The sequence below is a fragment of the Somniosus microcephalus genome, chromosome 7 (assembly GCF_052327205.1).
Source record: "Somniosus microcephalus isolate GS21.2 chromosome 7, FLI_Smic_1.0, whole genome shotgun sequence".
In the NCBI taxonomy this organism is placed as follows: Eukaryota; Metazoa; Chordata; class Chondrichthyes; order Squaliformes; family Somniosidae; genus Somniosus; species Somniosus microcephalus.
In genome coordinates this window covers 10,834,498-10,860,263 of record NC_140993.1, presented here as the reverse complement: position 1 = coordinate 10,860,263, position 25,766 = coordinate 10,834,498, and the positions used below count along the sequence as shown (strand labels likewise).

The 25,766-nt window shown below is 47.9% G+C and overlaps 1 protein-coding gene and 1 long non-coding RNA gene across 6 annotated transcripts in view; one reads left to right on the top strand and one right to left on the bottom strand.

The window, feature by feature from the left end:
- Positions 1–25,766, top strand: part of osbpl1a (oxysterol binding protein-like 1A) — a 255,127-nt gene that overhangs the window by 186,730 nt on the left and 42,631 nt on the right. For all 5 annotated transcript variants that reach the window (XM_085992230.1, XM_085992229.1, XM_085992232.1 and 2 more), the window contains 2 exons: positions 13,633–13,708; positions 24,170–24,304. In XM_085992230.1, the coding sequence (XP_085848356.1) occupies positions 13,633–13,708; positions 24,170–24,304 (211 nt within the window). The remainder of the gene's footprint in view (positions 1–13,632; positions 13,709–24,169; positions 24,305–25,766) is intronic.
- LOC147114512 (uncharacterized) overlaps positions 18,636–25,766 on the bottom strand; it is a 123,187-nt gene continuing 116,056 nt past the window's right edge. The window contains exon 4 of the long non-coding RNA XR_015078950.1: positions 18,636–20,436. This is a non-coding gene — a long non-coding RNA (uncharacterized LOC147114512). The remainder of the gene's footprint in view (positions 20,437–25,766) is intronic.

Here is a 25,766-nt window from a genome sequence, read left to right as displayed (position 1 = left end):
GGCTCGGAGAGGCCAGTAGCCTTTGCGTCTCGGTCACTAACCTCAGCCGAGCGTAACTACGCCCAGATTGACAGGGAGGCCCTCAGCCTAGTGTGGGGAGTGAAAAAGTTCAATCACTATCTGCACGGGCAGAAGTTCACCTTGCTGACTGACCACCAACCACTTGTCTCCATCTTTAATCCAAAGAAGGGCGTTCCAGTGATGACTGCGCAACGGCTACAAAGATGATCCCTTTTTCTAGGGGCGCACCAATATGAAATCGAGTATAAGGGCACGAAACAGCATGGAAACACTGATGGGCTATCACGCCTGCCACTGCCTACTGCGGAGGAAGCACCAGCAGTGGATCCTGTCGAAATATTTCATTCGACTATAATTGAATACTTGCCAGTAACTAACGCTGGTATAGAGAAGGAGACCCGAAATGACCTGACGCTGTCTCGGGTATATGATTTGACGGTGAAGGGATGGCCAGCACATGGCGACTCACTGTTGCCAGCATTCTCATCCAGAAGAGAACAGCTGTCAGTATGCCAGGGGACCTTGATGTGTGGATCCCGAGTGGTAATTCCACCCAAGTTAAGGGAGAGAGTGCTCAATGAGCTTCACGAAGGTCATCTGGGAGGGGTGAAAATGAAAAGCCTTGCTAGGGCTTATGTGTGGTGGCCGGGGATCGATCAGCAAATCGAAGACCTGACAAAGAGCTGCTCAGGATGCCAGAAGGTCCAAAATGCACCACCACATGCCCCTCTACACCCATGGGAGTGGCCCTCATCTCCATGGCAATGGGTGCATATTGTTTTTGCTGGTCCATTCATGGACTCAATGTTTTTAATAGCCGTGGATGCGCACTCGAAATGGCCTGAGGTGATCAAAATGTCCTCCACCACCACGGAGAAAACTATTGCAGTCCTACGGACCATTTTTGCCAGGAACGGCTTGCCAGAGCAGATTTGCTCTGATAACGGACAACAGTTTGTGTCCGAAGAGTTTCGAAGATTTATGAAAAGGAATGGGGTAAGGCATTACACATCCGCCCCGTATCATCCAGCCACAAATGGATTGGCTGAGAGGTTCGTAGAAACCTTTAAAAAAGCAGTAAAGGCCATGTGCGATGACGACATTCCACTGCAGCATAAGGTGGACAATTTCCTGTTAGCTACAGAAATGCGACACATGCAGTCACCAACCAGGCCCCGGCCATGATGTTCTTTAACCGAAGGTTGAGATCTCGTCTGGATTTGCTCAGACCAAATGTACGAAGAGATGTTGAGAGTAAGTAATTCCAGCAGATCTATGAGAAGCCGACAAGGAGCTTCAATGTAGGGCAACCAGTCTTGGCCCGCGACTACCGAACAGAGAAATGGCAACCAGGAACGATATGCACACGGCATAAGAACATAAGAAATAGGAGCAGGAGTAGGCCAATCGGCCCCTCGAGCCTGCTCCGCCGTTCAATAAGATCATGGCTGATCTGATCCTAACCGCCAATCCACTATCACAGAACCTTCTCCTGAATGTAACAGAATTAGACACACGAAATAGGAGCAGGATCAGGCTACACGGCCCCTGGGCCCGCTCCGCTACCCACAGGGCCATAACCGATCCGAACCTAGACTCATGTCCAAATTCCTGCCCGCTCCCCGTAACCCTTAATTCCCTTTACTTCTTGGAAACTGTCTATTTCTGTTTTAAATTTATGTAATGATGTAGCTTCTACAGCTTTTTGGGGCAGCATATTCCATGGACCTACCACCCTCTGAGTGAAGTAGTTCCTCCTCATCTCAGTTTTGAAAGAGCAGCCCCTTATTCTAAGACTATGCCCCCTAGTTCTAGTTTCACCCATCATCGGGAACATCTTCCCCGCATCCACCCGATCCAACCCCTTCACAATCTTATATGTTTCAATAAGATCGCCTCTCATTCTTCTGAACTCCAATGAGTAGAGTCCCAATCTACTCAACCTCTCCTCATATGTCCATCCCCTCATCCCCGGGATTAACCGAGTGAACCTTCTTTGTACTGACTCGAGAGCAAGTATGTCCTTTCTTAAGTATGGACACCAAAACTGTACGCAGTATTCCAGGTGCGGTCTCACCAGTATCTTGTACAACTGAAGCAATACCTCCCTATTTTTATATTCTATCCCCCTAGCAATGAAAGCCAACATTCCATTGGCCTTCTTAATCACTTGCTGCACCTGCATACTAACCTTTTGAGTTTCGTGCACCAGGACCCCCAGATCCCTTTGTACTTCAGTACTTTCCAGTTTCTTGCCATTAAGATAATAACTTGCTCTACGATTTTTCCTGCCAAAGTGCATAACCTCACACTTTCCAGTATTGTATTCCATCTGCCAAATCTCTGCCCACTTACTTAGCAGGGGCCACTAATGTACACAGTGGATGTTGGGTAGAACATTGTGAGACGCCATGCTGACCAGATCCTAGAGTCACAGGAACGAGTCAACCCCATGTCTCGGCCATACGTACCTAGTGAGGAACCCGACGTACAGGTCGCATCTACCTCAGAAACAATAGCATTGGAAGCTGATGAATCAACTGACGACAGGGTGTTAGAATTGCCTCCGCACCAAGAGCAAGACACTCGGGAAAGGCGATATCCAGAAAGAATCAGGAAGCCTCCCCAAAGACTGAATTTATAAAAAGACTATTTTCAGTTAATGTTGCATGTTAAGTGTTAATTGTAATTAGTTTGATATTTAATTGTTAAATGAGTTTTATGGTACTGTTAATCTAAAAGGGGCGGAATTGTAATGTATGTACCTTTTTAAGGGGGAGAACTACTTTTTACAGCTCCTGTATCCTGTAGTACCGGCAGTGACCACACCTGTATATAAACCTGAGTAGTGATCTGTACAGTCAGTTGCAGTTTGAACCCTCATTCAGTAAACACCTGTTGATCGTTCCCTGCAGTCTTTTGTCTGATTATTGAAGGACACAACATTAAGATACACGGATCTAACAGGGAGCAGCTAGTTCTGGAGCACAGCTCTTCAGCACTATAGGAGGGATGTTGTTGTGGCCCATAGATCTTGCAGTGTCCGGTACGCTCACTTATTTCTTGATGTCACATTAAGTGACTCGCATTGGCTGAATACTGGCATCTGTGATGATGGATGGGGGTAATATACTAGCATGGATTGAGGATTGGTTAACGGACAGAAAACAGAGAGTAGGAATAAACGGGTCATTTTCGGGTTGGCAGGCTATAACTAGTGGGGTACCGCAAGGATCAGTGCTTGGGCCTCAGCTATTCACAATCTACATCAATGATTTGGATGAGGGGACCAAATGTAATATATCCAAGTTTGCTGATGATACAAAGCTGGGTGGGAATGTAAGTTGTGAGGAGGCTTCAAGGGGATATAGACAGGCTAAGTGAGTGGGCAAGAGCATGGCAAATGGAATATAATGTGGAGAAATGTGAAGTTATCCACTTTGGTAGAAAAAATAGAAAAGCAGAGCATTTTTATATGGTAAGAGATTGGGAAATGTTGGTGTTCAGAGGGACCTGGGTGTCCTTGTACACGAATCCCTGAAAGTTAACATGCAGGTACAGCAAGCAATTAGGAAAGCAAATGGTATGTTGGCCTTTATTACAAGAGGATTTGAGTATTAACAATAAAGACGTCTTACTTGCAATTATATAGGGCCCTGGTGAGACCACACCTGGAGTATTGTGTACAGTTTTTGGTCTCCGTCCCTAAGGAAGGATATACTTGCCATAGAGGGAGTGCAACGAAGGTTCACCAGACTGGTTCCTGGGATGGGGGGATTGTCCTATGAGGAGAGATTGAGTAGACTAGGCCTATATTCTCTGGTGTTTAGAAGAATGAGAGGTGATCTTATTGAAACATACAAAATTCTTACAGGGTTTTATTACGTCCGTGAATGATTCAGACACGGACAGCAGGAGTGGAACAAAATAAGTCTTTACTGGTGGAAGTCAATAGTGAAACTAAAAACACAGAGGCTCACTAGTGCCTTTTATACAGGGGTGGTCACTGCCGGTATTGCAGTCTGAGACCAGTTATTCTCTTAAAGGTGCATACACAATTCCCTTTTAGATAAACAGTACATAACATTCATTTAACAACTAAATGATAACTAATTACAATCACAATTACGGTTGCTAGATACATTGGTTAAGTTTAAGCAATTATAAGTTCAGTCTTTGAGGAGGCTTCCTGATTCTGTCTGGATAACGCCTCTTTGGGGTATCAGGTTCTTCTGGCAATGTTGAGTTGAGATCAATGTCGTTGTTTGGTTCATCTTCCAATATCACTGATTCTGCGGTAGCTGCAATTGGTACATCGATTTCATTTCCAGGTGTATCAGATCGTGGTGTGGAGTTGACGTTTTCCAGTGACTCTAGAATCTGGTCAGCATGGCGTCTTACAATGCTCTCTCCAACGTCCACGGTATACATGAGAGGTCCTTGCCGTGTACAAATCATTCCTGGCTGCCATTTCTCAGTGCGGTAGTCCCGGGCCAAAACTGCTTGACCTATCTTAAAACTCCTGGTTGGCCTTTCATTCATATTCTGAAACTGCCTGTTCTCCACATCTCTTCGGACGTTTGGCTTAACCAAATCCAAGCGGCATCGTAGTCTTTGATTGAAGAACATCATGGCTAGGGTTTGGTTGGTAACCGCATATGTTGCATTCCGGTAGGCAAACAAGAAGTTGTCCACCTTGTGTTGTAGGGGTATATCTTCATTACACATTGCCTTGATAGCCTTCTTGAATGTTTGGACAAACCTCTCGGCCAATCCATTAGTGGCGGGATGATATGGGGCAGATGTGTAGTGCTTAACACCATTGTTCTTTAAGAACCTCCGGAACTCTTCAGACACAAACTGTGGTCCATTGTCAGAGCAAATCTGTTCAGGCAGCCCATTCCTGGCTAATATGGTTCTTAAAACTGTGATAGTTTTTTCCGTGGTGGTTGAGGACATTTTTATTACCTCTGGCCACTTTGAATGTGCATCCACCGCAATTAAAAACATCGAGTCCATGAAGGGACCAGCAAAATCAATGTGCACCCTTTGCCATGGAGATGAGGGCCACTCCCATGGATGCAGAGGAGCTTGTGGTGGGGCGTTTTGGACCTTCTGGCATCCTGCACAGCTCTTGGTCATCTCTTCGATTTCTCTATCGATTCCCGGCCACCACACAAACGCTCTGGCTAAGTTCTTCATTTTTACCCCACCCAGATGACCCTCATGAAGCTCATTGAGCACTCTGTCCGTCAACTTAGGTGGAATTACTACTCTGGATCCACACATCAAGGTTCCTCTGCACACTGACAGCTGTTCTCTTCTCGGCGAGAATGCTGGCAGCAGTGGTTCGCCATGTGCTGGCCATCCCTTCACCGTTAAATCATAGACCCGGGATAGTGTCGGGTCATTCCGTGTTTCCTTTTCTATGTTTGCATTCGTCACAGGGAGACATTCGACTATGGTCGAGTGGAATAACTCCATTGGATCCACTGCAAGGTCGTCTTCTTCCACCGTCGGCAACGGTAGACGTGACAATCCATCAGCATTTCCATGCTGTTTAGTTCCTTTGTACTCGATGTCATATTGGTGTGCCCCTAGGAAAAGGGACCATCTCTGCAGCCGTTGCGCTGTCATTATCGGTACGCCCTTCTGAGGGTTGAAAATGGAGACGAGGTTGATGATCGGTTAGTAGAGTAAATTTTTGACCGTGCAGATAGTGATTGAACTTCATCACCCCCCACACTAGGCTGAGGGCCTCTTTGTCAATCTGAGCGTAGTTACGCTCGGCAGAAGTTAACGAGCGTGACGCAAAAGCTATCGGCCTCTCTAACCCATCAAGGAATTTATGTGACAGTACCGCCCCAATGCCATAGGGAGACGCATCACACGCCAGTCTGATCGGCAGTGCTGGGTTGTAGTGAGCCAATACTTCCCTTGAAGTGATTAAGTCCTTACTCTTCTGAAAAGCACACTTACAATCATCGCTCCATTTCCATGCTACCCCCGTTCGTAGTAGGGCATTCAGTGGGTGAAAAATTGTCGACAAATTCGGCAAAAACTTATGATAGTAATTCACCAATCCGAGGAATGACCTCAGTTGCGACACATTTTCAGGCGCTGGGGCCTTAACAACCGCTTCAATTTTGTCAGGGGACTTATGTAACCCCTCTTCATCAATCACGTGACCACAATACGATATCTGTTTCTTAAAAAATTCGCACTTGGGGCGGTTGGCTCGCAGCCCATGTTCCCGTAGTCTAGTGAGCACCTGTTCTAGGTTGTTACGGTGTTCACTGTCATCTTCACCTGTTACAAGGATGTCATCCAAGTAACACTGAGTCCCCGGAATCCCTTGCAGGACTTGTTCCATCGCTCTTTGCCATATCGCCGGAGCCGATGCTACTCCGAATACCAATCGATGATACTGGTAAAGACCTTTGTGAGTGTTTATCGTGAGATACTTCCTAGAGGACCCTTCAACCTCCATCTGCAAATATGCTAGTGCTAGGTCAATTTTTGTAAAACGCTTCCCTCCAGACAGTGAGGCGAAGATGTCTTCTATCCTTGGAAGAGGATATTGTACTGTGTGAAGGACTGGGTTCACCGTCACCTTGAAATCCCCACAGATGCGAATCTTCCTTGGCTCCCCGGACTTATTGCGTAACGTTTTCTTCATGACAGGAACGATGGGTGTCGCCCACTCGCTCCAGTCGACCTTAGACAACACGCCCGCCTTCTCCAGATTCTCCAGCTCTGCCTCGACAGCTGGGCGAATTGCATATGGTACCGGTCTTGCTTTGAAAAACTTGGGAACTGCATTCTCTTCTATTTTTATCGACGCGGTTACGCCTTTAAGCGTGCCCAGTTCTTGTTGAAATACCTCTTTGGCGTTAGCTAAGATTGTTGACAATCGTCCAGGAGTGACGTCTTCATCTTTTTTACCGTCCACCGTCATTGCATGAATGGAGTGCCAATCTAAGTTTATCTTCCTGATCCATTCCCGTCCCAATAACGGTGGTCCGCCATTTGGCAGTATGTAGAGATACAATTTCCGTATTTTCTTGCCGTTGTATTCGACAGGCACCCTTATTTTTCCTCTGGGGTATACTTTTTGCCCCGTATATGTCGTCAAGACGATGGATGTCTCTCTCAAGGGTATGTGTGAAAATAGCCGCTCGTAGTCTCGTCGATTCATGACGGTTAGCGCTGATCCTGTATCCAATTCCATTTTAACTTGGGACCCTGCTATCGTGAGGGTGACCCAAATGGTTCGGTGATCCTCTTTTGCGATTACATTGTGAAGTTTGAGACAGCTTAGTCTCCTATTCCCGGATTCACTATCGCTCATCTGGTCTTCGGAACTACTGTCCGTCATCTTTTGTACTTGTACGGTTCCTTAGTAGCCTTTTTGTTGTCGCTGGTCTTCTTCCCAGACCTACAAACTCGTGCAATGTGTCCCATCTTACCGCATTGCCTGCATATTTTGTCTTTGGACCAGCAGTCCTTCTGGTCATGGTTAGTTCTGCCGCAGCGATAACATTTTGCAAATCCCCGTGTCATTTCGTGGGTGCCGTATTCCTGTGGTTTTTGTTGAATTTCTGCAGCTCCCCTGGCTGCTGCTTCATACGATACTGCTACGCTGAAAGCCTTATCTAGCGTCAGCTCTTTCTCTGAGAGTAACTTCTTCTGTGTTCCTTCACTCAGGAGTCCACAGACAAATTTGTCCCGTAGGGTATCTGCCAGTCCTGCTCCGAACTGGCAGTGCTTTGATAGCTTGCGTAGTTCCGTAAGATACTCAGCATTGCTCTCATCTTTGTGCTGAGTTCTCCTGTGGAATTTAAATCTTTCTGCTATCAACAGCGGTGCAGGGTTTAGGTGTTCCTGTAGGACAGCAACAATTTCGTTAAAACTCTTCGCCTTCGGTTTGGCTGGAGTAATCAAGTCCCGCAATCGGCCGTACGTTCTAGCGCCCATTAAGTTTAGCAATATCGATGCCTTTTTCTCCTCCACTATTTCGTTTGCCTCGAAATATACCTCGACTCTTTCCACATATGTGGTCCAGTCCTCTATTGTATTATCAAAAGCAGTGATACAGCCAGTCTTCGGCATCTTGCAAATCTAAAATGGCACCTCCCGCGCTTTGCCTTCTTCCCCGATTTAACAAAATGGCGCCTCCCGCGCTTTGCCTTCTTCCCCGCTGTTGTTAGCGCTGCTTTCCACGGTTTCATGCGCGTTTAATATTTTTTTCTTTATTATCTTCCCGTCGTGGAGCGGACCCTCTGGGACACTTCCCTCCCTCTTCTTAGGTCTGAACGCTGCCCGGCTTCGAAGCACCGGCCGTGCCCTGTGTGCTCCACCCTCTCTCTCTTTGCTTCCCGACTCGCTGCCCGGCCCCGTTGAAAAGCCACCCGATCGAGCTCTAGCCCGCCGCAGCCCAGGAAGGATCAGTGCACTACCTGCCACCAGCCCGATTAGCTGGGAAACCACAGACTGGGGAACCAAGCCTGGCTCTTGACAGTCTCTCCTGCAAGTTTTCAATCCGACGATTTGGAGGGCGGTTGCCCACGGTCGACGCCCGTTTCTCGAGTTTCTTTGGATTTTATTCATTTATTTTTTCTTCTGGCTTCGACCTTCAATAACGTCGTCTGAGGTGCTGCCGAGTTGCAGGTAAGTTCGTTTCTTACTCGTCGCCAGTATTACGTCCGTGAATGATTGAGACACGGACAGCAGGAGTGGAACAAAATAAGTCTTTAGTGAAACTAAAAACACAGAGGCTCACTAGCGCCTTTTATACAGGGGTGGTCACTGCCGGTATTGCAGTCTGAGACCAGTTATTCTCTTAAAGGTGCATACACAACAGGTTTGACAGGGTCGATGCAGGGAGGATGTTTCCCCTGGCTGGGAATAAGGGGTCGGCCATTTAGGACTGAGATGAGGAGGAATTTCTTCACTCTCAGAGGGTGGTGAATCTTTGGAATTCTCTACCCCAGAGGGCTGTGGAGACTCAGTCGTTGAGTATATTCAAGACAGAGATCGACAGATTTTTGGATATTAAGGGAATCAAGGGATATGGGGATAGTGCAGGAAAGTGGAATTGAGGTAGAAGATCAGCCTTGATCTTATTGAATGGTGGAGCAAGCTCGAGGGGCCGAATGGCCTCCTCCTGCTCCTATTGAGGAATTTATTCACCCAGAGAGTGGTGACCCTGTGGAATTCTCTACCACACAAGGCAGTTGAGGCCAATTCATTAAATATATTCAAGAAGGAGTTGGATATATTTCTTGAGGCTAAAGGGATCAAGGGATATGGGGAGAAGGCAGGGACAGGGTACTGAATTTGGATGATCAGCCATGATCTCATTGAATGGCGGAGCAGGCTCGAGGGGCCAAATGGCCTCCTCCTGCTCCTATCTTCTATGTTTCTATTTCTTATGTTCTTACACCTCTGGAGGAGATGAGAAAGATTATCCACTTGTCACCTCTGGTTGAGGATGCTCGAGGAGCCTCCTCCCAATTATGATGGAGCTGTACAAAACGCTAGTTAGGCCACAGCTGGAATACTGTGTGCAGTTCTAGTCGCCACACTATAGGAGGGATGTGATTGCATTGGAGAGGGTGCAGAGGAGATTCACGAGGATGTTACCTGGGCTGAAGCGCTTCACCTATGAAGAGAGACTGGACAGCTGGGGTTGTTTTCCTTGGAGCAGAGAAGGCTGAGGGGGGACCTGATTGAGGTGTACAAAATTACGAGGGGCATAGAGAGGGTAGATAGAAAGGAACCTTTCCCCTTTGTAGAGGGGTCAATAACAAGGGGGCATAGTTTCAAAGTAAGGGGCAGGAGGTTTAGAGGGGATTTGAGGAAAAACTTTTTCACCCAGAGGGTGGTTGGAATCTGGAACTCACTGCCTGAAAGGGTGGTAGAGGCAGGAACCCTCACAACATTCGAGAAGCATTTAGATGAGCACTTGAAACGCCACAGCATACAAGGCTACGGACCAAGTGCTGGAAAATGGGATTAGAATAGACAGGGCTTGATGGCCGGCGCGGACACGATGGGCCAAAGGGCCTCTTTCTGTGCTCTATTACTCTATGACTCTAATAGTTGCTTCATTGTCGACCACCATCCACAACTGGATGCAGCAGGATGGCAGAGCATTGACTTAATCCGTTGGTTACGGGATCGCTTAGCTCTGTCTATAGTGCGCGGCTTTCACTGTTAACATGCATGTAGCCCAGTGTTGTAGCTTCACCGGGTTGGCACCTCATTTTCAGGCATGCCTCATGCTGCTCCCAGCATGCTGTTTTACACAACAACAACAACTTGCATTTATATAGTGCCTTTATCATAGTAAAACGTCCTAAGGTGCTTCACAGGAGCGTTCTCAAACAAAATTTGATACCGAGCCACACAGCGATATTAGGGCAGATAACTAAAAGCTTAGTCAAAGAGGTAGGTTTTAAGGAGCGTCTTAAAGGAGGAGAGAGTATTATAGTATGCAGACGATGCTTGCATCTGCGCACACTCGGAGGTCGAACTCCAAACCATCGTTAACACCTTCACCGAAGCGTACGAGAGCATGGGCCTTACACTAAACATCCGTAACACAAAAGTCCCCTACCAACCTGCCCCCGCCACACAGTACTGCCTCCCCCCCCCCCCCGATTATCAAAATCCATGACAAGGCCTTGGACAACGTGGACCACTTTCCATACCTCGGGAGCCTACTATCAACAAGGGCAGATGTCGACAACGACGAAGTCCAACACCGCCTTCAGTGTGCCAGTGCAGCCTTTGGTCACCTGAGGAAGAGAGTGTTTGAAGACCAGGACCTCAAACCCGGCACTAAGCTCATGGTCTACAGGGCAGCAGTGATACCTGCCCTGCTGTATGCCTCAGAGACATGGACCATGTACAGCAGGCACCTCAAAGCACTGGAGAGGTACCACCGACGCTGCCTCCGCAAGATCCTGAAAATCCATTGACAGGATAGGTGCACCAACATCAGTGTTCTCGCTCAGGCCAACATCCCCAGCATCAAAGCTTTGACCACACGCTCGATCAGCTCCGATGGACGGGTCACATTGTCCGCATGCCCGATACGAGACTCCCAAAACAAGCGCTCTACTCGGAGCTCCGACACGGCAAGAGAGCCCCAGGTGGGCAGAGGAAATGCTTCAAGGACACCCTCAAAACCTCCTTGAAAAAGTGCAACATCCCCACCGACACCTGGGAATCCCTGGCCCAAGACCGCACAAAGTGGAGGAGAAGCATCTGGGAAGGCGCCGAATACCTCGAGTCTGTTCGCCGGGAGCAAGCAGAAGCCAAGCGCAAACAGCGGAAGGAGCGCACGTCAACCCAAGCACCCCACCCACCCACCCCTTCAACCACCGTCTGCCCCACCTGTGACAGAGACTGTAGGTCCCGCATTGGACTCATCAGTCACCTGAGAACTCATTTTTAATGTGGAAGCAATTCATCCTCGGTTCCGAGGGACTGCCTAAGAAGAAGAGTCAAAGAGGTAGGTTTTAAGGAGAGTCTTAAAGGAGGAGCGAGGCGCAGAGAGGTTTAGGGAAGGAATTCCAGAGCTTGAGGCCCAGGCAGCTGAAGGCACTGCCACCAATGGTGGAGCGATGAAAATCAGGGATGTGCAAGAGGCCAGAATTGGAGGAGCGCAGAGATCTGAGGGTTGTAGGGCTGGAGGAGGTTACAGAGATGGGGAGGGGGGAGGCCGTGGAGGGATTTCAAAAACTCGGATGGGAATTTTAAAATCGAGGGTACACTCTTGATTAAACCAGGGTTCGCCATATGGGCCGATGGTGCTGGAGGAGTGCCACAATGTTACAGATTGTTAATACAACTTCGCTGTTGCTGATGGCCCTCAGTGCCTCGCGGATGGCCAGTTTTGAGCTGCTCGATCTTCTCTTGATCCCACTTAGCGCGGTGATAGTGCCACACGACACGATGGAATGTGTCCTTATTGTGAAGATCGTCTAGTCTCCACAGGGTCTGTGTGGTGGTCACTCCTGCACCTCCTGTCATGGAGAGACTTGTTAGCACACGTGCATTGTACAGCAGAACTTAAATCAAAATTGTCGCTCTGTGTATAAACATATTGCTTATCTTTTGTCCCAACTCGTAATGTTTATTTAATATGTATTGATATAGATATATTTAGGCTTATTAACACACGTTGTAGAACAGAACTAATGCCTAATAATTAATCCAAATGCAAATTAAATTTCTTTCAGATAATAACATTTTGAGATACAGTATCTGAGTAGTTAGTGTGCTCGGGAGGAAAAGGGTGACTTTGGACCTATTCCCAAAGCTCTCCAGCACTAGGGTTTTTTCTATTACGATTTCTGGGTCTGTTGTAGACTAATTGATAGAAAGAAAGTCTTGCATTTCTATAGCACCTTTCACCACCTCAGGACACCCCAAAGCGATTCACAGCCAATTAAGTCACTGTTGTAATGTAGAAAACGTGGCAGCCTATTTGTGCACCCAGGCAAGCTCCCACACACAGCAATGTGATAATGACAGGATAATCTGTTTTTAGTGATGTTGATTGAGGGATAAATATTGGCCCCAGGACACCGGGGAGAACTCCCCCTGCTCTTCTTCAAAATAGTGGCCGTGGGATCTTTTACATCCTCCTGAGATTGATCGCTGTGATTAGTCAACAACTCCATTATCGTTGTATCATGCGACTACCAGGATGGTAGAAGATGAACGAGATGGACCGCGGTCTTTTTTTGTTTAGCCATTCCTATGTTCCTAATAAGAGTTGTGGTATTTCACCTCACTCCTCCTCCTCCTTCGTGCCCACCGCCCCATACTCTCATTTTCACTAGGGTCCTGGTTCTGAGTCATTTATTGCTTGCTACTTAGTTTTTGCAGCAAAGTGACCCAGCATTTACTGGTCGTAGATTGACGCAAATAGTTATTGAATAATGGACTAGATCAATATATATTCATTGTTTGTGTTGAAATACTGTATATGCAAACAATTATTTACTATTTACGTATAAATAAATTTAATAAACCATTAATAATCACATATATTACAAATTCAGCCAGTATGTTAACCAGGATACTTTCGTATGACGGGCAAAGCTTATAATGAGACGTCTAGTTTGGCTCTCCATTCGATGACCTCCTGAGATGCCGAGTGGAGAAATGAGGTGCCTCCCGCCACAGAGCTCAGTGGGCAGGTTGACGTGATGTGTTCTGTGGTTTGGGACTCATGGCCAGTCGCACTTTGGGTCGTCCCTCATCATCTGCTCGTGGAGCGGGCGGCTACATCGCCCGTGCCCTGTATGGATTGGGTTGAGCGCCGTCCACTGTCTCCGAGGGAGGGCGGAGCCAGGGACCTCTGCTGTTGGGTCAGCGATGAGGTGTTGGTTCTTGATGTTGCGGGCATCCCACTATTCCGTCCATCTGGATAGTGGGTCGATACCAGCCGCATGAATACTGGCTGCTGTTTACCCAGAATGGTCGGGGTGCTTTCGTGGTGGGTTTTTCAAGTCTTCGTGAATTAACCCGAATGAGTAACCTGTGCTGAGAATGAATATTGACTTGTTTTCTTTGCTTTCTTGTTTACTTTAGAACAAGCTTGCCAGCTCCAATGTTTTCCAGAAATGATTTTAGCATTTGGAGTATACTGCGCAAATGCATTGGAATGGTGAGTAAATTGGGCGCTCGACGCGGGTTTAGTTTCTAGATCTGTGAATAGAAATTCCCATCATCCTGGAGCGAGGGACAATCGTCATCCAAGAACTTTCCCACTTGAAGGATTTCCTTTCCACTGTTGCATTGTTGGGTTGGTAGCAGAATGTTGTTGCATCGAGTGTACAGCACAGAAACAGGCCATTCGGCCCAACAGGCCTACGCCGGTGTTTATGCTCCACACGAGCTTATAAGGCTCCATTCTGAATCATACCCATTAGTTCCAATTCTCCTTTCACAAGGAGCAATTTTGACTCTTGCCTGCGCACATCAAAAAAAAGTTAGCTATTTTAAGTTTTTGCTGACTAAAATTTTATATAGTCTTGTGAACAGCTAAAAGTGGTGCTTCTGCGATTGTCGTCTTGAAAGAATACTTCTGGTGAAATGTCCAGAGTTTAGTCATAAATGCCATATTCCTCAGCCAACGCTTCCAGAGTCTGTGTCTGCTAACCAAGGTCCATTACAGTTGATAGGTTTTTGTCAGACTGAATCCCTGCTTTCAATTGATGACAACTCCAGGTGTTAGAATTTCCATCCAATATTGTGGATATGTCTCGGTGACCAATATCTGCTCACTGTCTTCTAACCCTGAATGAAGCCCACAAACGCTAAACTTAGAAAATGGGACTGACCTGAGCATCTCGCCCTCCGGAGGGATTTCCAATGAATGCAGGGCGCCCCGTGTCGCGCCTGCAACTGCACAGAAGCGCAACGACAGATTCAGGTCCACCGAAAATCAAATGTCAGTCCTGAGGAGCAGCATTCCAGGTACTGGGCAAGCAGACTTCTCCACCGGCGTGAATAGATGGGAAGCAGTTGAGGTCCTTGATATACCTATCAATTCATCCAATGAAAAGCGACGAGTTAAGAAAGTAACTATAGGTTTTTATTGGCTAAATAACAGAGCCCACCCTCGTGGGTGATCGGATCCAACAAGGAGGAATACCAGCCAGTCGACCACCTTTATACCTGGGCAGGTAGGTGGAGCCATGGGCGGAGTCAGCAGTGGTCAGCCCAGGTATAACAGCGTGACAAGAGGCGACCTCGTGTAGTGATAAAACAGTGTAAACCGTGATAACCATAGTGTAACGATATAACAGTGATAACCATAGTGTAACGATAGTGAACGATAAAAGTGGTTTACCACATTCACCCCTTGTTTAGATTTGAGTCCGGCGGGGTGAAGTGTACTACCAGTTCGGGTATGTCAGTCTGTCCGGAGGCCTCGTAAGCCTTTCTGATCGTCGCAGCAGCGGCGGCGGTGATGCAGTATCCGACGTTAATGCTGGTGTCTGCGTGGTCGGCGAAGGCTCGTGGGGTTCCGGCATGCCGTCTACCTGGGCTGGATCTGGGGGAGTGGTGGGGGGTAATGGTGGTGTCTCAGGGGTGCCCGAGGGTGCAAGGTCTCGTAAGGAGACTGTGTCCTTCCGCCCGTCTGGGTATGCCACATAGGCGTACTGGGGGTTGGCGTGCAGGAGGTCCACCTTCTCGACCAGGGGGTCCGTTTTATGGGCCCTCGCGTGCTTTCGCAGCAAGACGGGCCCCGGAGAGGTCAGCCAAGTTGGTAGCGTGGTTCCCGTAGTCGACTTCCTGGGGAAAACAAACATTCGTTCATGGGGGGTGGCGTTAATGGCAGTGCAAAGCAGTGACCGGATGGAGTGCAGCGCTGCCGGGAGGACTTCCTGCCAGCGAGAGGCTGGGATGCCCTTAGACTTTAAGGCTAAGAGAACGGCCTTCCAGACAGTCGCGTTCTCTCCTTCCACCTGACCGTTCCCCCGGGGGTTGTAGCTGGTGGTCCTGCTTGCAGCAATACCTCTCGCTAGTAGGAACTGGCGAAGTTCCTCGCTCATGAAGGAGGAGCCCCGGTCGCTATGTACATAGTTCGGGAACCCGAACAAGGCGAAGAGGTCGTTCAGGCATCTGATGACCGTGGTACTGGTCATGTCTGGGCAGGGGAAGGCGAAGGGGAAATGGGAGTACTCATCAATAATGTTGAGGAAGTACACATTACGGTCAGAGGACGGGAGGGGCCCCTTAAAATCGATGCTCAAGCGCTCGAAGGGGCGGGTGGCCTTGATCAGGCTTGCTCTGTCCGGCCTAAAGAAATGCGGTTTGCATTCGGCACAGGTTTGGCAGTTCCTGGTCATGGTCCTGACCTCCTTGATGGAGTAGGGCAGGTTGCGGGCCTTAATGAAGTGGTAAAGTCTGGTGACCCCGGGGTGGCAGAGGTCGTTGTGGAGGGTCTGCAGTCTATCACTTTGCACGCTGGCGCATGTACTTCGTGATAGAGCATCTGGGGGTTCGTTCAGTTTACCAGGCCGGTACAAGATATCATAATCATAGGTGGAGAGCTCGATTCTCCACCTCAAGATCTTGTCGTTCTTGATTTTGCCCCTCAGCTTGTTATTAAACATAAAGGCGACCGAACGTTGGTCGGTGAGGAGGGTAAATCGTTTGCCTGCCAGGTAATGCCTCCAGCGTCGTACAGCCTCCACGATCGCCTGGGCCTCCTTCTCGACCGAAGAGTGTCGGATCTCGGGGCCCTGGAGGGTCCTTGAGAAGAAGGCCACTGGTCTCCCCTCCTGGTTAAGGGTTGCGGCCAGGGCGAAGTCGGATGCATCGCTCTCCACTTGGAAAGGGATAGACTCATCCACCGCGTGCATTGTGGCCTTAGCAATGTCTCCCTTAATGAGGGAGAAGGCTGCGCACGCATCTGCCGTCAGGGGGAAGGAGGTGGACTTCATGAGGGGTCTGGCTTTGTCCGCATAATTGGGCACCCATTGGGCATAGTAGGCGAAGAGCCCCAGGGTTCTCCTCAGCGCCTTTGGACAGTGGGGGAGGGGAAGCTCCATGAGGGGGCGCATTCTTTCGGGGTCGGGGCCGATGACTCCGTTCTCTACTACGCAGCCGAGGATGGCAAGGCGCGAGGTGTTAAACACACATTTCTCCTTATTGTAGGTGAGGTTCAGCCGCTGGGCCGTACGGAGGAATCTCTCCAGATTAGCATCGTGGTCCTGCCGGTCGCGGCCGCAGATGGTGACGTTATCTAGATAGGGGAACGTGGCTTGCAGCCCGTTCTGGTCAACCATCCGGTCCATCTCCCTTTGGAAGACCGAAACCCCGTTGGTGACACCGAAGGGAACCCTCAGGAAGTGGTAGAGGCGGCCATTCGCCTCGAAGGCGGTATACTGGCGGTCCTCAGGGCGGATAGGGAGTTGGTGATAGGCCGACTTAAGGTCGATGGTAGAGAATACGCGGTACTGTGCAATCTGGTTGACCATATCAGATATGCGGGGAAGGGGGTATGCGTCCAGCTGGGTGTACCGGTTTATGGTTTGGCTGTAGTCGATGACTAGGCGGTTTTTATCGCCGGTCTTGACGACTACGACCTGAGCGCGCCAGGGGCTGTTGCGCCTCTCGATGATGCCCTCCTTCAGGAGGCGCTGCACTTCATAGCTAATAAAAGCTCTGTCCCCGGCGCTGTACCGCCTGCTCTTGGTGGCGACGGGTTTACAGTCGCGGGTGAGGTTGGCGAACAGGGAGGGAGGCGGGACCCTGAGGGTGGATAGGCCGCAGGTGGTATGCGGTGGGCGGTTTAAAGGCTGCTGGTTGTCGACTGTGAGTGGGGGCAGGGGTCCACCGTATGCTAGAGTGACACTTTGAAGGTGGGATTGGAAATCCAGCCCTAGTAGGACGGCAGCGCAGAGTTGGGGCAGGACGAGAAGTTTAAAATTTTTATACTCCGTGCCCCTAACCGACAGGGTCACAACACAGTAGCCGCTGATGTCTGTAGAGTGGGACCTAGACGCCATCGAGACCCGGTTGCGCGTTGGCCGGACAGTGAGGGAGTAGTGGCTCACCGTGTCTGGATGGATGAAGCTCTCCGTGCTTCCGCTGTCGAACAGGCAGTTCGTGGCGTGGCCGTTTACTTCGATGTCCATCATGGACTTGGACAGGTGATGCGGGCGAGCTTGGTCCAGTGTGACGGAGGCTAGTGTATGGCTGAGCGAGCTGCTGTAGTCTGCGGGTGAGGCGGTGGTCGGGTCTGGAGGCGAGGTGGCGGTCGAGTGTGGTGGGTAAAATGGCGGCGCCCACGAGGTGGAGTAAAATGGCGGAGAAGATGGCTGCCCCCACAACTCACATGTGGCACTGCTGGTGTCGGTGGCCTTGATCAAAGATGGCCGCCCCACGACACTCACGAGGGGATACTGGCATCTGTGGCCTTGATGAAAGATGGCCGCCCCCACAGCTCGCATGAGGCACTGCTGGTGTCTGTGGCTCTCCCTCTGCAGGCCTTAGCGAAGTGGCCTTTCTTCTGGCAACTGGAGCAAGTCGCGTTTCTCGCAGGGCAGCGTGACCTCGGGTGTTTCGCCTGGCCGCAGAAGAAGCAGCCGGCGGCCCGATCGCGGGGGTCCAATGTCGCAGCCGGTACCGGGGGTGGCGGTCCCGATCGGGTCCGGGACGCCGACACTGAGGTAGGTCCCAGGGGCGGCGCTGTGAGGGGTATTGCGGTCGGGGTCGGTCCCGAGTCCCAGGGTCGCGAATTACAGTACCTGGAGTACGCCTCGAGGTCCCGATGGGCCACTTCTAGGGAGCGAGCGAGGGCTGCAGCTGTGTTCAGGTCGAGGTCCTTTGCTTCAAGCAGTCTTTGCCGTGAGTAGTCTGACCGCAGGCCTTTCACGAAGGCATCGCGGATATTATCTTCAGTATTTTCTGCCGCCGTTACCGCTTTAAAGTCACAGTCCCTGCCGAGTGTTTGTAGCGCTCGTAAAAATTCATCTACAGACTCTCCTGGCTGTTGCGGGCCAATAAAATTGATATACCTATCAATTCATCCAATGAAAAGCGACGAGTTAAGAAAGTAACTATAGGTTTTTATTGGCTAAATAACAGAGCCCACCCTCGTGGGTGATCGGATCCAACAAGGAGGAATACCAGCCAGTCGACCACCTTTATACCTGGGCAGGTAGGTGGAGCCATGGGCGGAGTCAGCAGTGGTCAGCCCAGGTATAACAGCGTGACAAGAGGCGACCTCGTGTAGTGATACAACAGTGTAAACAGTGATAACCATAGTGTAACGATATAACAGTGATAACCATAGTGTAACGATAGTGAACGATAAAAGTGGTTTACCACAGTCCTTTGGAACTCTGTGTAACTGTAACCTTCTCCAGCCAAGGTCACAAGGCTGGTTGTCTCTCTAGTACTGCCTGCCATCAGTTCCGAGCAAGCAACTAGAGTCTGGATCACTGAACTATCCCAAGGAATTGAATAAGGAACTCATTCCCCCTCCCCCCAAGGCTGCTGTTTTCCTTGTGCCAAATATGGGATGTTTCCCACCCAAATGTGAGGTTTTAAATGAATATTTTGCATCTGTGTTCACTATGGAGAAGGATGATGTAGGCATAGAAATTAGGCAGGGGGATTGTGATATACTTGAACAAGTTAGTATTGAGAGGGAGGAGGTACTAGCGGTTTTACCGGGCTTAAAAGTGGATAAATCCCCAGGCCCAGACGAGATGTATCCCAGGCTGCTGTGTGAGGCAAGGGAGGAGATTGCAGGGGCTCTGACACAAATTTTCAGAATCTCTCTGGCCACAGGAGAGGTGCCAGAGGACTGGAGGACATAGGAGCAGGAGTGGGCCATTCGGCCCCTCGAGCCTGTTCCGCCATTTAATGAGATCATGGCTGATCATCCAAATTCAGTACCCTGTCCCTGCTTTCTCCCCATATCCCTTGATCCCTTTAGCCTTAAGAAATATATCTAACTCCTTCTTGAATATATTTAATAAGTTGGCCTCAACTGCCTTCTGTGATAGAGAATTTCACAGGTTCACCACTCTCTGGGTGAAGAAATTCCTGCACCTCTCAGTCCTAAATGGCTTACCCCTTATCCTTAGACTGTGACCCCTGGTTCTGGATTCCCCTGCCATCCGGGACATTGCCGGTTATTGAGTTGTTGTTTTCGGAGTATGAATTTTGCCGGTTAATAGAGAATTCCAGATATTTAGGTGCCGTTTAAACGAGAGTTTCCTGTATATGGAACAGATTTTATTGATACACGGTATCGGTGATCAGCCTAACTGTATACAGAGAGTAGCTTTTCGGTTACAAGTTTTATCTTTCAAGCCTTCTGAAGAAATGCTGAAAACCATGCTCCTTTTATACACCATATATTTTGGCTACATCAAAGATAATGTCATAGATGAGACTTCATGACGTATCTACTCCCAAATCCTTTATTCATGTAAATACTTGTAGTTGTTTACTCAAAGCTACTTCCCTTAAAAAAGACTTCCTGAACTAACTGTTACTGGCATCTTTGAAGAAGCTTTACCAATTCTTATCTTTCTAATGGATAGCACCTACCCATGGTTATTACCCGAGCTATATCTATTACCATAAAACTAAACCATAACCTCTCATGGGTGACGTCATTACTGTCATGTATTTCCTCACACAAGCACTTTTCGCATCAGAAAACAAGTCATGCTTTCTCCTCACAATACTTCAAAGTTATCCTGTTTATATTGGAAAGCCTGTTGCTCCAATATACAAAGAAGTTCGACTGTTAACCCGTAACTCCCCAAGATGTCCAGCATGCATCTCTCCAGGGTGTCCAACTGAGTTTATTTTGAAATGGAAGCAGAAAATGCTGGAAATACTCAGCGGGTCAGGCAGCATCTGTGGAGAGAGAAACCAGAGTTAACGTTTCAGGTTGATTTTCTGTTTTTTATTTGATTTCCAGCATCGACAGTATTTAGCTTCAGTTTATTTTTGATAACGTTATATGCTTTGTGTTTTATTGATGTTATAGAAGTGTGATGGAATGGTAGTGGTCCTCTGTGTAGAAGCCACTGATCGTTGTCTATACCTCCTGATTCAGACCAGCTATTTGCTGGGGCTTTTAGGACTGGAGGCAATGGTCAGGATTTTACTCCCATCCTTCTCTGGACTACTTGCTGTTCTGATGAGTCAAACCTGAACTATTAATGATTTCTAACATTGTTGGTTTTTCTTTGTTTTCTGCTGTTTGCTATTTATCAGATTGCTCCATCAAGGATATGGTGTTAAGGAAGCTAAAGGGATTGAAGGTGGACAAATCCCCAGGGCCTGATAACATGCATCCTAGGGTACTGAAGGAGGTGGCCCTAGAGATAGCGGATGCACTAAGGATGATTTTTCAGAATTCATTAGACTCGGGAACAGTGCCGATGGATTGGAGGGTAGCTAACGTTACCCCACTATTCAAAAAGGGGGGTAGGGAAAAAGCAGGTAATTACAGACCTGTAAGCCTTACATCAGTTGTGGGCAAAATGCTGGAGTCCATCATTAAGGATGAAATAGCGGAGCACTTAGCAAATGGGGACAGGATAGGACAGAGTCAACATGGATTTACAAAGGGTAAATCGTGCTTGACTAATCTATTGGAATTTTTTGAGGGAGTAACTGGTAGAATAGATGGGGGAGAGCCAGTAGATGTGGTGTACCTGGACTTCCAAAAGGCCTTCGATAAGGTCCCACATAAAAGATTAGCATGGAAAATTGAGGCTCATGGGATAAAGGGGAAAGTTTTGGCGTGGATAGGGAACTGGCTGTCAGATAGAAAACAGAGAGTTGGAATAAACGGCTCATTTTCTGAATGGCAGGCAGTAACAAGTGGGGTACCACAGGGATCTGTCCTGGGCCCCCAGCTGTTCACAATTTACATTAATGACCTGGATCAGGGAGTCGGATGCAGCATTTCCAAATTTGCAGACGACACTAAACTAGGAGGGGGGGTGGGCTCAGAGGAAGAGACCAGGAAGCTCCAGAGCGATTTGGACAGACTGGGCGATTGGGCGGATAAATGGCAGATGCACTATAATGTGGACAAGTGCGAAGTTATCCACCTTGGGTGCAGGAACGGGAGGGCAAATTATTATTTAAATGGCAATAGATTGGGAGAGGGGGAAGTACAGAGAGACCTGGGTGTTCTTGTACACCAGTCACTGAAGGCGAGCATGCAGGTGCAACAGGCGGTCAAGAAGGCAAACGGTATGCTGGCCTTCATAGCAAAAGGGTTAGAATACAGGAACAGGGATACCTTGCTGCAGCTGTACAGGGCACTGGTGAGACCACACCTCGAGTACTGTGTACAGTTTTGGTCGCCTCATCTGAGGAAGGATGTTCTTGCCATGGAGGGGGTGCAGCGGCGATTCACCAGGCTGATACCAGGAATGGCGGGAATGACCTATGAGGAGAGACTATGTAGTTTAGGGATGTACACACTGGAGTTTAGAAGATTGAGAGGGGACCTCATAGAAGTGTATAAAATTCTGACAGGTCTAGACAGACTGGATGCAGAAGGAATGTTTCCCTTGGCGGGTGAGAACAGAACTAGAGGACATAATTTAAGGATAAGGGCTAAACCATTTAGGACAGAGATGAGGGGGAATTTCTTCACTCAGAGAGTGGTGAACCTGTGGAACTCATTGCCACAGAGGGCAGTGTACGCCAGCTCATTAAATATATTTAAGAGGGAATTAGATATATTTCTACGGGCAAAAGGGGTTAAGGGTTACGGAGAGAAGGCGGGGACGGGATACTGAATTAAAGGATCAGCCATGATCTCATCGAATGGCGGAGCAGGCACGAAGGGCCGAATGGCCTACTCCTGCTCCTATCTTCTATGTAACTGGTAAATAAATGGCACTTGCAGGGACACTTGGCAGATGGAGTATAATGTGGGAAAGTGCGAGATTATCCACTTTGGCAGCAAAAATAAAAAAGCAAATTATTATTTAAATGGAGAGAGATTACAAAATTCTACAGTTCAGAGGGACCTGGGGGTCCTTGTGCATGAAACACAAAAAGTTAGCATGCAGGTGCGACAAGTAATCAAAAAGGCAAATGGAATGTTGGCCTTTATTTCAAGGGGGTTGGAGTATAAAAGCAGGGAAGTCCTGCTACAACTGTACAGGGTATTGGTGAGACCACACCTGGAGTACTGCATACAGTTATGGTCTCCTTATTTAAGGAAGGATATACTTGCATTGGAGGCAGTTCAGAGACGATTCACACAGTTGATTCCTGAGATGACGGAATCATTCCTATGTTACACAGAATTACATTTAGAGTCTAAATGGGGTAGAGGCGCAAAAGGATCTAGGGGTACAAATTCACATCATTAAAAGTAGCAACGCAGGTTAACAAAACAATAAACAAATGCAAGCCAAGTACTGGGGTTCATTTTTAGAGGAATAGAATTCAAAAGCAGCGAAGTTATGTTAAACTTGTATCGAACCTTGGTTAGACCACACTTGGGGTACTGTGCACAGTTCTGGTCTCCATATTACAAAAAGGATATAGAAGACACTGGAGATGGTGCAAAAACGATTTACAAGGATGATACCAGAATTGAGAGAGTCCAACTATCAGGAAAGACTGAACAGGCTGGGGCTGTAGGAAAAATATCCAGAAAAAAGACCGAGGCTAGAGATTAGGAAGAGGTTCGATAGCGCAGTCGTGGAGATGTTTCCACTTGTCGGGGAGGCCAAAACTAGGGGTCATCAATATAAGACAGTCACTAATAAATCCAATAGGAAATTCAGGAGAAACTTCTTTACCCAGAGAGTGGTGAGAATGTGGAACTCGCTGTCACAGGGAGCGGTTGAAGCGAATAGTATAGATGCATTTAAGGGGAGGCTAGATAAACACGAGGGAGAAAGGAATAGAAGGATAGGGTGATGGGGTGAGATGAAGAGGGGTGGGAGGAGGCTCGTGTGGAGCATAAACACCGGCACGGACCAGTTCGGCCGAATGGCCTGTTTCTGTGCTGTAATCCCTATATTGTACCAAAAATGATCCTGTGCACTCTTCACTTTGCAATTTTGTGTAAGAATGTTTTGACATCAACTTTAAAATGTTGAATCACTATTAAGTAACTTAGTAAGTTTTAATAAAAATGTGTAACAGAGAATTACACAGTTTGATAGCGGATATGTGACTCTTGAGCAGTGAAATGTTTTCCCAATTAGTAGGTTGGAACTCCTCCACTTTCATTGTCTGAAACCGTTACAAAGTGAGTGCGTTCACCCTCGTATGCTTTGTTCTTTTCACGGGTATTGCCACTGAAGCTATACCTCCAAGAAAGAGTGGTGCCCTTACGCCTGAATAGTTATCACCACCAAATAGTCACAGGCCATCCCTGGAATCTACCGTTCTGATCCAGCTGGCAACATGCAATGATGTGGATGTAGATGATTACTTTTGTGATACTGTAAATACATCCTTCAGTATTTATCAATATTCTTGGACAGCACTTTGGGTCAATGACTGCATTTTTAAATTCATTGTTTAGAATAGTGCTATTATGAATGGGCTATTTTATTACATAAAAGCAACTACATAGACTCTTCTCAATTCTTTGTTCCAGGAGCTATCCAAGATTGCTATGCCTGTTATATTTAATGAGCCACTTAGCTTTCTCCAGCGACTGACAGAATACATGGAACACACGTATCTCGTCTATGAAGCTATTGGTTCCAGTAATTCATCAGAGCGAATGGAGGTAGAGTATAGTCATTGCTTTCTGAACTCGCGTTGCTGCGTATTTTGGATCTAGGTTGTAGTACAGTTAAGACTAACCATTTGAGCACGATCCGTAGGGAAGATATTTTTTCACTGGACAATGGTCAGTTTTTATATTAAAAAGTAACATGTCTTGAGCGCGAAATGGCATTTAAAATATCTGAATTGTATATTCTTTGGTCCTCCATAATCTCCAAAATATTGGTCCGTCGTTTCGCAAAGGCCATACGATCTTCCATTCTGCAATCGCAAACTGGTCGTGCTTCTTCTCTCCTACTCTTGGTCATATCTCGCATTGTGAATTTAACCTCGGTTTCTCAAAAAAAAACCGAGCTGCTGTCATTTGTGAAACTCTATCTGGCATCAGTTGCTTTTTTCAAGGAAAGAAGGGAAAGGTTGGCGGGGAAATGGGTGCCTGGTGTTGTACTCTAGCATTCTCGATCTGCTTCTCCCATTTGGAGTGCTTGTATCTTTGACATACTATTTCTTGCTGTGCAGTTAGGCCATTGTGCATTTTAGGGATGGGCAATAAATGCTGGCCTTGCCCACATCCCATGAATGAATAAAAAATGCTGGCTCTGTTGAAAAGAACTGAGTATTGATCTGTGATTGGGTTAAGGAAGATCATGTGGCTGTTGCGAGCAAACACTCTTGACTACCACTGCTGCTGATATCCTCACCCATGTCTTTGTCATCTATCAGCTTGACTCAATCGTAGTACTCATAGAATCATAGAAGTTTACGACACAGGAGGCCATTCGGCCCATCGTGTCTGTGCCGGCCAAAAATGAGCTCTCCAGCCTGATCCCACTTTCCAGCTCTTGGTCCGTAGCCCTGTCGGTTACGGCACTTCAAGTGCATATCCAAGTACTTTTTAAATGTGATGAGGGTTTCTGCCTCTCCCACCCTTTCAGGCAGTGAGTTCCAGACCCCCACCACCCTCTGGGTGAAAAAAGTTCTCCTCAACTCCCCTCTAATCCTTCCACCAATTACTTTAAATCTATGCCCCCTGGTTATTGACCTCTGCAAAGGGAAATAGGTCCTTCCTATCCACTCTATCTAGGCCCCGTATAATTTTATACACCTCAATCAAGTCTCCCCTCAGCCTCCTCTGTTCCAAAGAAATCAACCCCAGCCGATCCAATCTTTCCTCGTAGCTAAAATTCTCCAGTCCTGGCAACATCCTCATAAATCTCCTCTGTACCCTCTCCAGTGCAATCACATCTTTCCTGTAATGTGGTGACCAGAACTGCACGCAGTACTCCTGCCTCTGAATTCGAAGGTAGTGGGCTCAAATCCCATTCCAGGACTGGGGCACGTAATCTAGGCTGACAATGCGTTGTCTGAGGTATTGTCTATTGGCTGAGACATTAAACTGAGCCACTGTTCCAGGTGGATGACACTGTTCAAAGGACAGCAAAGCGTTCTCGTGCCCTGGCCAC